The following is a 12,597-nucleotide window of genomic DNA, read 5'->3' on the forward strand; positions in this document are numbered from 1 at the left end:
AAGTGCTGTTAAAAAGAGGACATTTATGAGAACCTGAATAATTTCTTTGCATCAGTCTTAAGCAACAAAAAGATTGCTCTTTCCTATTTATAAAGACATAGTGTTCTCTGACTGAGGTGATAGAAGTTGTATTGGAACAAAATACCTGCAAAATGTCAAAAAACACCATGCCAGCTGGTATTCATCCAAAAATTATGAAAGGTTTTTATTATCTGAGCTGCTAACAGAATTCATTATCTCATTAAAGCCAGCCAGCATTCCAGCCATCATCCCTGCCTGCCAGATCCAGCACCTGTAGTGTCCACCCCAACCAGTCCAGAACTGCACTTCACATGGCTCCCACTCTGGCTGGATTGGGATGCAAACCATGCATAGCGCCCTCTCCAGCCAGTCTGGGACATAGAATCAGAAAAATAGGGTTGGAAAGGATCTCAGGAGGTCATCTAGTCCAACCCCCTTCTCAAAGCAAGACCATCCCCCCTGTCAAGGCTTTGTCTAACCGGTTTCTAGAAACCTCCAAGGATGGAGAGTCCACAACCTCCCTGGCTAACATGTTTCAGTGTTTTACTACCCTCCTAGTGAGAATATTGTTTCTAATACCTAACCTAAACTTCCCTTGCTGAAACCTGCAACCATTGTTCCTGGTAATGTCATCTGTTCTGTCATGGATGACGCGTACCCCTGAAGGCTGGGGGGGCACAGTGACCACCCGCAGGCACCGGCGGGGGCGTGGCGGCAGTGAGCAGGGAGCTATGCCGGCGGCTGCAGTGTGTCGATGGTTGGGGGGAAAGCTCTACACGGTGATCAGTGACCACCCACAGATGCTGGCTGGCAGCGGCAGGAGGTGGGGTGACGAGCAGCAACTGCCCACAGGCGCTTCTTTTAGAGGTGCACCACCAATCTCAGGGGGTACACGTGCACCCGCGTGCACCCCCTATGCATTGCCTATGTGTTTTGTCATCTTCCACCACTAAGAACAGTCTAGCTCCATTCTAGCTGCTATTAAATACCCCCTCAGTCTTCTCTTCTGTGGACTAAATAAGACCAGTTCCCTCAGCCTCTCCTCCGAAGTCATATGCCCCAGTCCCTGAACCATTTTCGTTTCCCTCCACTAGACTCTCTCCAATTTGTCCACATCCTTTCTGTAGTGTGGGACCCAAAACTGAGTGCAGTACTCCAAATGTGGCCTCACCAGTGCTGAATAGAGGGGGAATAATCACTTCCCTGGACCTGTTGGCAACACTCCTACTAATGCAACCCAATATGCCGTTAGCCTTCTTGGCAACAAGGTCACACTGCTGATTCATATTCAGCTTACTGTCCACTGTAACCCCCAGGTCTTTTTCTGCACAGCTGCTGCTTAGCCAGACAGCCCCTAGGCTGTACCAGTACGTGGGATTGTTCCATCCTAAGTGCAGTTGTCCTTGTTGAACCTCATGAGGTTTCTTTTCACCAAATTCTCCAATTTGTCTAGGTCACTCTGAATCCTAGCCCTACCCTCTAGCATATATACTACTCCCCACAACTTGGTGTCATCTGCAGACTTGCTGGGGGTCCACTCTGTGCCATCTTCCAGCTCATTGATGAAGATATTGAACAAAACCAGCCCCAGGACTGACCCCTGGGGCACTCCACTTCATACCAGCTGCCAGCTAGACATAAAGCCATTAATTACTACCCTCTGAGCCAGTCAGTTTTCTGTCCACCTTACAGTCCATTTATCTAGCCCATACTTCCTTATCTTGTCTGCAAGAATTTTGTGAAAGCCCATATCAAAAGCCTTGCTAAAATCTAGGTATACCACATCCATTGGTCTCCCTGCATCCACAGAGCCAGTCATCTCATCATAGAGGGCAATTAGGTTGTTCAGGCATAACTTGCCCTTGGAGAATCCATGCTGACTGTTCCTAATTGCCTTCTTAGAAATGGATTCCTGGAGGAACTGCTCCATGACTTTTCCAGGGACTGAGGTGAGGTTGACTGGTCTATAGTTCCCTGGATCCTCCCTTTTCCCTTTCTTAAATATGAACCCTATGTTTGTCTTTTCCAATCATCTGGGACTTCTTCCAATCATCAGTTTTCAAAGATTATAGCCATTGGTTCTGCAGTCGCATCAGCCAACTCCCTCTGCACCCCCAGGTGCATCTCATCCAGCCCCATGGACTTGTATATGTCCAGCTTTTCTAAATAGTCCCTACCTGTTCTTTTGCCACTGTTGGCTGCTCACCTCCTCCCCAAACTGTGCTGCCAGGTACAGTAGTTTGGGAGCTGACCTTGCCTGTGAAGATTAAGAAAAAGCATTACCATATTTACTCATATACACCCATACTTTCCCTCAAAAAATTAGCCTTCCAAAAATAGGGTGTGTATCCAAAAATAAGGGGAGGAAGCTGATTCCTGCCCAGAATAACAGCAGTGGCATTTCTACACAGGCAGGGCTGAAAGAGTCAGTTGTTTTTGTGGCTCATTATAATCCACTTGATTCCTGCTAATTGCTCTTTACTCAACAGGTTTTAATTACCCTTTCTCTTTTTTAGTGGTCTTGATGTTCTGCTAATCAAGCTATCCTTTCTTCAGTAATTTTGCTCTTTTGTTAGCTATTCCTGATTCCTCTTTTCCTAGTTCATAGTCCTGCAGACTGTTTTTAGCTTTTTTTTCAAAATCCTAGCTCTGCCCAGAGTCCAGTCTTCAGCAGCAGCTAACGTTTCAGCTTCCAGCTGAGAAGCCAAGAGCTGTTGATAATTCAGTTATGAATGGGTTAAAAGTGTAGCCTGTGCTTCAGCAGTTAAAGGGAGGTAAGTGAGCTAAAGATTAGGCTCTGTCCCTACTGTATGTGGCCATAACTCTGGAAAAATCTATTTTTCTTCATTCTGCCTTCCTAAAAAAAGGTGCGTGTTTTATTTGCTGGCATGTGAGAAAATATAATACTTTTACATCTTCCAGTGTTCCAACTTAACCATCTCAATGCCAGAGAGACATCTGGGAATCACTGTAGAAAGATCAATGCAAATATGATCTTTGCAGCTGTAGCCAAAAAACTAATGAGACATTTAAGATGCAGAAGGGAATGGGGTTAAGAATAATACTGGAAATAGAATAATATCTGTGTCCAAATCAATTATGTGGTCTTGTGTGGCATGCTGTGTGCCATGATGATCACTCTTTTTCTAAAACCTTATTGCATAACTGGAGGGAGTCCAGAGATCAGCAATAAAAATAAACAGACTTAGAAAAAATGTCATGAAGAAAGATTGAAAAGATGGAGGTTGTTCATCTTAGAAAGGGGACATGTTAAAGGCATATAAAACAATGAAGGTCTAGAGCAGGATAAATTGGAAACTTCTGTTCTCTTAAAATACAAGAAGAAGGTGACATTACAATAAATTTAGAAGTGGGGAAACTCAATAATAAATAAAGGAAATGATTAAGTTGTAGACCTCACTATGACAGGATGTTGAAACTGAAAACATTTAAAAAAAAAAAACAAAGAATAGCTATAGAATCATAGAAAATGAGGGTTGGAGATCTCAGGAGGTCATCTAGTCCAACCTCCTGCTCAAAGGAGGACCATCCCCAACTAGATCATTCCACCCAGGGTTTGTCAAGCCAGGCCTTAAAACCTCCAAGGATGGAGATTCCACCACCTCTCTAGGTAACCTGTTCCAGTGCTTCACCACCCTCCTAGTGAAAGAGTTTTTCCTAACATCTAACCTAAACTTCCCTTGCTGCATCTTGAGACTGTTGCTTCTTGTTCTGTCATCTGCCACCACTAAGAACAGTCTAGATCCATCATCTTTGGAACCATTCTTCAGGTAGTTGAAGACTGCTATTAAATCCCCCCCTCAGTCTTCTCTTCTGCAGACTGAATAAGCCCAGTTCACTTAGCCTCTGAAGTCATGTGCCCCAGCCCACTAACTATTTTCATTGCCCTCTGCTGGATTCTCTCCAATATGTCCACATCCTTTCTGTAGCGAGAACCCTAAAATTGGACACAGTACTCCAGATGTGGCCTCACCAGTGCTGAACAGAGGGGATCTCCTGGCACGCTCCTTCCTACTAATGTAACCCAGTATGCCGTTAGCCTGTTTGGTTAACAGAATTCCAAACAGGAATCCATATCTATTTATATCAAGACTACCCAGCTTTATCATAATTAATGATAAATAAAGCTCTTAGAAGGCATCAGAAATTTCATCCTTCAGGGCTTACACTAACACTAATCTCTAGTAGGAAGAAAGGGAGCAGACTTCTGCATCTGGCTGCTGCAGGGTTTTTACTCTCCAGCATGTGCCATGGTCTGAAACCTGACAGCAGACTAAATGGACATCTGGTCTGATACAGCATATAGTTCTTTAATTTGGACTGGGTTAGCTGATTTCAGACTGTGATTCTGTATGCAGTTCTAGTAACAAAGCACTTTACAATAAAATATCTTGCATGGCAACTAACATTTTGTATGTGATATACATTTATACAAATCAAAATCTTTGCTTCCCGGTGCTGAAAACAAAATATATGTGAACACAGTTTGATGTAGAATCCTTATTTACATCACATGAGCTGTTTCAACATGCAGAGGCGATCCGAGCAGGGTGCAGGGCCTGGGGCAAATCAGCCTGTGTGGAGTCCCACCCCAGGATGTGAGAAAGCTGGCAGCAGATTCGGCAGCGGAGGGGCGGGGAGGTGGCAAGTGGCCAGACGCTCTGGATTCAGCAGCGGATTTGGTAGCGGGGTTCCCAAGCGGCCAGATGTGAAGCCAGTGGCAGCACAGAGTTGTTGCGCTGCTCCGGTTGGCTCTGTAGGGCCCCCCAAAGTGTGGGGCCTGGGGTGGTCACCCAAATTTCCCTTCCCCCCCCACCCTCCCCCGGAAGGAACAGCCCTGCCAACATGAGACTTGATAGATAATGTACCTTTGAACCTAAATATTTTCTTTCTGTTTTTCACAGACAAATTCTGGAGAAGATACAGACTTTTTACATATTACAGCTCACTGAAACATTACAGTTGACAACTCGGTAGGAAACAGCATTAACTAACTGGAGATAATATAGAGTTAACCTAATATATATGTTGTTGTTTTTTTCCTTCAGCACCAAGAATAGAGAGAGTAAATGATCACACATGTGAAATTACATGGGAGATTTTGCAACCAATGAAGGGAGATCCAGTCATTTACAGTCTTCAGGTTATGGTGGGGAAAGAATCAGAATTCAAACAGGTATAGTTCATTAAATGCTAGCATTTGTTTCTATGGAGAGAATTGGTGGAGGTTAATTGAAAATAAAGAATTTGATGATACAGTGATGTTCTGTTTATCTCTCATGCTACTGTTGGGTTACTAGGTGATACCAAGTGATTTCCTCTTCAAAAATATTTACAGAGAGAAGTGCCTCTAGTAATATAAACATTGGAGGAGGTTTCAATCTCTGTATTATGTTAATTAGATAGCTAGAATATTATATTTAATTCTTGACATCTCAGCATCAAAAAACTTCCACTTACAGGAAGAATTTAAGAAAAGGGAAATGCAGTTTATTAAAGGGTATGGAAGTAAGATTCAGGAAGAAAGAGTACAAGAATAAAGTATGTGTTCTGTTGTGCACCAAGAGCTGCTCAAGGAAAACTATTAATATTGTCAGAAGTGTTAAATATAATATACTGTTTATAAGTATACTAAATATACTGTGTAAAGTATATTAAATATACTGTTTATAAGTGTTTACACTAAATATAAATTTTGTTGTGTTGCTGAGAGGCTCTACCCAACACAAAAAAATCGTATAAGCAATATAGTCAGAATGGAAAACAGACATAGATAACTACTCTAAGTTTCTAGTCATACATCCCTGTCCAGTGCCAAACAGCTTAGAGGGTATTTTAATTTCAGGTTTGACTACATGGAGAGACAGTTTCAAATACCAAGTTACAAATTAGTCTGCATTTACCAGAGGATGCACAATACCAATTTAGTATCTGATGGTTTTCCCTATAAATTGATAATTGACATATAATTAGGCTTTTATACTCTGTTTCACGCTATTAAGCAAGCAGGTTTCCTTCCAAAGAGGAAGCACAATTAATTTTGAAGCATTTTTATTTTATTATAGGCCCAAATTAGATAAGCGTAGTCTGTGCTTTGGTAGATTATGGACCTTAGTACTCTTATAAATCACAATTTATAGCATAGCAATACATATTTAACATCAGTTTGTTACACTTCTGGAACAAGTTGAACCATAGTGCAAGATATTTGTTATCTTGTAGTATAAATATTTTGTTTCTTGACTTCATTATAACTTCAAAATTGCAAATCCAGCTTGTATGTCAGTAAAACTAGGTCATTGCTCTGTAATTGCATCTTGCAATGGAGGTGGACTGTTCTTTGAATGATATGCATTGCCCAGTAAATATACTGGGCCACATCAGCTATGACATGCCAGTTGTGACATGAAAAGATGACATGGCTATGCCAGCACAACTTTGTTAATATAGACAAGGGCTGAAAGAATGAATTCTAAGACTATATGTGCTGCTTTGTGATTATTTAGCACACCCAGCACACTGATCTGCCTTGGCCTGCCTTGCCACACCCACTGCGGTGATGGCAGGAAATGGACACAGTAGTCAAAGCAATGTGGGGAGTGGCAGCCAAATGAGAACCTGAGGGCCACAAACAGACCCTTCAGGAGCTACCAGTTGGACAGCCCTGTTTTAGCCATTTGGGTCTGTGGACAGCAAATAGTTTTAGACTGGACCCAGATAGATAATCTGCTATAAGTATGAAATGAAATTACAGTTATAATGGTACATATCATGAGCCTTTTTACAACCTAGACTTACAACCTTTGAGTTTCATTTCACAAATCTATCAGTTTGATAGCATATACCTTAGGTATACTGTATTTGCTTTAAATGTATCACAACTATTTCAGATTGAATTGTGTATCCGGTTTATCATATAAGTTTTTAGAACATGCTTATGTCAAATTTTGGATCCAGGAGTGCAAAACTTGGGGTCAGGTAAGTTATTTAGATAGTTGAACCTCTTAGAAGAAAGCAGTTTTTTCTGTAAGGGTATTAACCCTGTAAATATAAATGAGGAATGCCAGACTGACTTAATTGTAGATAATAGGTTTTAATAGGTAGTAGGGGTGCACCAATAAAAGATTTTTTTTGGCTGATACCATTCGCCATTTATTAACCAACCATATTGGCCAATACCAATCTGATTGCCAACATGCAGCCCGGCAGCTTGGAGAGCAGTGTCTGGCCAGTAAGTCTGTGGGGGGGGAAGGGGTGTGTGTAGGGGCACAGATTGAGGCCCCCACGGTGAGGGAGGAAGTGGGGCTGGGGCAGGGTGTGGCACAGGACAGAGCTGCAGGTGGCTCATTCTGCTTCCCAAGCAGCTCCTAATGGGGGGCAGCTCCTAATGCTGCACACACCCCCAGGGAAGGCATGGAGGACATGTGCCCCCCGGATTTGTGCACCAAGCAAGAGCAGGCTACCCGTTGGGGCCAGGGGCTGCACTGGTCTCTTCCCAGTGTGGGGGCTGGGCCAGAGCTCCGCTTGGGGTGGGCGGCGGCAGCACTGGGAGGGGAGCTACAGGGGGAGGGGTAGCTCCCTTCCCAGTGTTGCTGTGACCCTCTCCACCCCGACCACAGCCCCAGACCAGCCCCCCTGTCAAGAAGAGGCTGGTGCAGCCCACAGCGGGCAGCCCACTCTCACCCCACGCACAGATCCAGGAGGTATATGCCCCTTATGCTTCCCCCAGGGGTGCGCACGGTGGCAGGAGCCGTACCCCAGATGAGACGCCCATGGCTCCATCCCACACCCCACCCCACCCCAGCTGGGTAGCACCTGCTCCTGCCCCAGCCCCACTCCCTCACTCACCGTGGGGGCCTCAGTCTGCACCCAAAATGAAGACACAGCAGTGAGAAGCAGTTATGAGAACATGCCCATGTCACTTAACAGTTTAAGGAACCCCTTGATAAGATCCTAACAGAGTTCTCCTTGGCTGTGTCTTGGGATCTCCAAACTCAGAAGAATTACAAAGAGGATTCTGAGTAGCTTGTTAATTGGAGAAAAGCTGGGACAATATATTGTGGCTTTCTTGTTATAAATTAGTTACACTTCTTTAATTTTGTTAAATTTGGTAAGAATTGATGAATACACTGATCTAACATCTAATTAATTTCCTAGAAACCCAGCATGAGGCAATGACAATTAAATTGTATTTAGCATTAAAAACATTTTCTTCATTAGATGAGCTGAATTCAGGGCTTTGCTACTTATAGTCTTATGTACTTTGTACTCTACCAACATAACAAATGTTAGGTAATGTGGAAGTATCTTTTTTATTATTATTATCTTTTTCTCTATTTCCTCTCCCTACTCCCTTCTCCTGTGGCCAACAAAAGAAATAATAAATTACAATTTTTTGTTGTTTCACTTTAATTCCCATAGTAAAGAGAAGGACCCATATTGCTATAGTTGCAGCATTTTTACTTTCAATTTTTTTTCCTTCATTGACAGATTTATAAAGGTCCTGACTGGTCTTTCCGGTATTCAGGGCTCCAGTTGAACTGCGAATACCGCTTTCGTGTGTGCGCCATTCGACAGTGCCAAGAGACAGCAGGTCACCAGGACCTGATAGGCCCCTACAGTGCCACAGTACTATTCATCTCTCAGAGGACTGAACCACCAACCAGCACCAACAAAGACACTGTGGAAATCACAAGGACACAACGGACTTTAAGTGATGAACAGTGTGCTGCTGTCATCCTTCTGCTCTTTGCTGTCTTTTCCATTCTGATTGCCTTTATCATTCAGTACTTTGTAATAAAGTGAGGAAACAATTTTATTTTAGAACGCTATCCATTACATTTTACTTTCTCATATCTAAAAATATTTCTGTTCTCTTGCTTTTACAAAAATAGGCATTTAACACTGGCATTGGGACTGTATCACATTTTTTCAGTCACTTTAAAATGCTTATTAGGTAGAGGCTTGCACAGATATTAGAATGCAAGCCGCAGAATTGTTAATTTCTTTAACATGCCTTGTAGTACAAACTTTATATGGGGCAAGCAATGTATAAAGTTTTGACCAGTAAACAGGAGTGCAGAAATGGTAACCTGGTCCATATTTTTAAGGATTAGTACCATAAGAGGGGGAAAATGTATAAAATGCATTTAAAACTTACACTAATATACTCGTGCTATATAAAATATTAGTCTGATGCTGTGAAAGCAATCTAGCACTGTATTTCTACCTCCTCATTTGTCTTAATTATTTGGGAAGCAGAATTATAATGAAAAATAGAAGGGGCTTTTCTCAGGCAGCAAACAATAAACTGGAGGGAAGAGTATGCATAAAAGAAGCTTCTTATCTGATAAATGTGGAGTTCTTCACTGCAAACAGGTATTTTCAAAGACTAAAAAGAATGGCACAAGTGATGTATCTTGCCCCTAGATTTAATGTTTACTAGTAAAAAGGCCTCTTTTTAACTTCTTACAGACATGAAACAGAAAAAGCGAGAGCACGCTTTTTAGATGTTACTTTAAAAAAAGTAATTTTATAAATCATTTTGAAGGTAAGACCTTTATTCAATTGGATACAGTTTACAAAGATATATGTGCCCTCTGATCTAGGCTGTGTATACATTTTCTAGGATAATTATAATTTTTGCTGTTACCCTGACATTCACCTGCCATCACCACCAAAATCAAGCACCACCTTTTTTTTTTTCCTTTGTGGCACCAAATCAGAAGACAAAAGTGTAGTAATTTGCACCAGAAAACTTCAAGCTGCTTTTTCTTGAGAACCTAATGTTTAATGTGTAGTGTCTTTTTGGATACTGTACCAAATTGTTGATTGCATGTGGTTAATGTTGCATTAGAGCACTTTGCAATTGCATAACTCATCAATGTTTTGTGAGCTTGCATATGTGAGTTCTTGAATGACCAGACTGAATTTATCAAGTATCCCATTGAACATCTTGCTAGATGTCAATGACTGCCGGTTACACAAAGCTTGTAGTGAAACTATCTTAAAAAAATTCTTGTCTCATCACATTTACATTATCTGTTATACACTTTGTAATTAGCATTTTTAATTTATTTGAGTTATAGTAGATCACTAATGACTTCTAGTTGTGTTGGGTTTAGCATTTTAATGGTATTAAGCACTTCTGTCAGTCTTAAAATAATAATAAAAAGGAACCTCTGTCTCGTGCTTTGAAGATCTCTGAAGAATTTCTCTTATATTAGAACGGGCATGTATTGTAATTGTTTATACGTCCAATGATCTGTGCTGTAGAATAATGTTGCTGAGTTTTGTTTTTAAAACAGAAATGGATAAGAACTTGGCCCTCCAAGTGGTAAGAATGATCTGTCTTTAAAATGTACTGTATGTTTACATTTTATTTTAAATTTGTCACTTTTATGTATAGGCTGATACCTTCCCACAATATACAGTGACATATGTTTTCTAGAACCTTCTTAAAAGTGCCATGTTTGGCAGTACAAATGAGGTTTGTGTGTAATAGCCCAGATATTTCTATATGGTTGAATGTCTAAAATGATAAGATTCGTCACTGGGGTTAATCTGCAGTGGCTTATGTTTTTCATAGTAAAATTCAAATGAACTCCTATTTTTGATAGTATATGTCATTTAATAGTGTATTTGCCACTTGAGCCTCAGTGCAGATTACTGCAGTGAAGACAGTTTTTAATGTAATCTTAATTTTACCTCATATACTGTACATTCCAAAAATCTCTAAACTTTTTAAAAATATTATAGATACACTACCAAACATATCACTTTAAAATTGTAAAATGTTAGACTTCATGCAGATGAAAAATGTATAATCTCCTAGAAAATACATAAACTATGTAGCATAAGTATCTTTAAAATCTGTGGATAATAAAAATATCATTCTTTTTCAAGTTTTGTTAAGTCTTTGGATAGAATGGAGCAGTTTGGAGCACTTCCCTTTTGTGGCAGACTGATGTGTTCCTACCATTGTGGAAAATACTGACAAGTTCCTAGGCCTTTTGTCGGTTTTGTGACAGAGAGCTAGAACAGGGGTGCTCAGCCTGCAGCCCGCAGGCCAAGTTCAGCCTGCAGAGACATTGCATCTGGCCCATGAGGCTCCCCATGGGTCAGGAGATTTGGAGGTGGGGAAGCAGTGGCTGTCAATATAACCACCCTTCCCCCTACCAAATTCCCAATCTCCATGTACCCTTTGAGAACCAGGCTGTGCCACCTTCCCCCCACAAGACTGTGCCTTTTCCCCTGCAGGAATGGATGGGGGCCAGGTCATGTCCCCTTTCCCCTCCCCTCCCTGTGGGGCTGGGCAAAGCCCCTTCCACATGGCCAGATGGGGGCTGGCATTCCAGCCCGGGGCACTGGATTGGAACCAGCATCCTGCCCATGGGCCAACCAGGCACTGCCCATCTGACCCACGGGGTATAAAGATTCGAGTGCCGCTGAGCTAGAGCGTAAGAATTTACTGGGTCAGACCATAGGTCTGTGCTGCCCAGCCTCCTATCACAATAGTGGCATACAACAGATGCTAAGAGAGAGGGAACTGGGTAGGATTACGATTTTAGTCTTAAATACTGCAGCACATGAGCTTGCTACCTAGAGACCTAGGTCTTACCCAGCATGTCACACTGGGGAAGAAAGCAGATGCTGAGGGGGAGGGAACTGCATAGGATTAAGGTTGTTCCCCACTGTTTCTGTCCCACTGGCACTGAAGGTCTGGCAAGCTCTGGGTGCATCTACATGAGACGCCTACTGCGCATTAGCCTAATAACATTGCCATGGGCGACTGGTGCCTCCCAAGTCTGGGGTGGCACCAGATTGCCAACAGGGGGCCCTCCCCCAGCAGTTCCGCCAGCACTTCTGGTTTCGTGGCTGGCGCTTCCAGGGGGTGCACACCCCATCTCAGGGGGTGCACGTGCACCCCTTCCGCGTCGCCAATGAATGCTGCACAGTAGTGTGTCCCAGCAAAAACCTGCAGGGTTTTTAGACTAATGCTCAGTAAGCATGACTAAAAAACCCGCAGGTGCTCCTGCACATAGCAGCTCTAGTTACTGAATGTGGTTAGTACTTCCTTAAGGAAGCACTAAACTAAATCCGCTGTATGTAAGGCACACTAACAAACACGTAGACTCGCAGGCTGTGCCCTTCGCTCTCCTGCTCCACAGCTCCTACTGCCCCTTTGCTCCCAGACGACGTCCAACCCCTTTCCGGAGCTCGTCCCCCAGCCCGGGGAGCTGCGCGGCCCCCTCCCCTGGGCGGACGAGTGTTTTCTTGCATCGCTCTCGCATCTCCGCCGTCAGCCCGGCACTGGGCCCGAGAGGAAACGCTCTCGGGGCGGGGGGCGAGTCCTGTGGCCACGCAGGAGCCCCGTGGAGGGGAAGCGGGGGACGGCACGCTCAGCCTTCCCGCCTTTCCACGAGCCCGGCGTGCTTTTCCTCGTCCGCAGCGGCGCGCAGCCCCCGCGGGGAGCCGTCGGCCTGAGACCGGCCCCGCTTCCCTCCCGGGGGCGGACCGGGGCGGGGGGCAGAGGAGCTGCCGGGGCCGGGACTG

The 12,597-nt window shown here is 43.4% G+C and overlaps 1 protein-coding gene across 8 annotated transcripts in view; it reads left to right on the forward strand.

The window, feature by feature from the left end:
- The window catches only part of FNDC3A (fibronectin type III domain containing 3A), a 215,434-nt gene extending 204,510 nt beyond the window's left edge, over positions 1-10,924 (forward strand). For 7 of the 8 annotated variants that reach the window (XM_025211750.1, XM_014522982.2, XM_025211749.1 and 4 more), the window contains 2 exons: positions 5,091-5,218; positions 8,533-10,924. In XM_025211750.1, the coding sequence (XP_025067535.1) occupies positions 5,091-5,218; positions 8,533-8,847 (443 nt within the window). In that variant the 3' untranslated portion in view covers positions 8,848-10,924. Of the gene's footprint in view, positions 1-4,946; positions 5,016-5,090; positions 5,219-8,532 lie in introns of all 8 variants that reach the window. The other variant, XM_025211754.1, reaches the window with a different exon arrangement.
- The last annotated feature ends 1,673 nt before the right edge of the window (positions 10,925-12,597 follow it).

The sequence above is a fragment of the Alligator sinensis genome, unplaced genomic scaffold (genome assembly GCF_000455745.1).
Source record: "Alligator sinensis unplaced genomic scaffold, ASM45574v1 scaffold820_1, whole genome shotgun sequence".
Taxonomy (NCBI): Eukaryota; Metazoa; Chordata; order Crocodylia; family Alligatoridae; genus Alligator; species Alligator sinensis.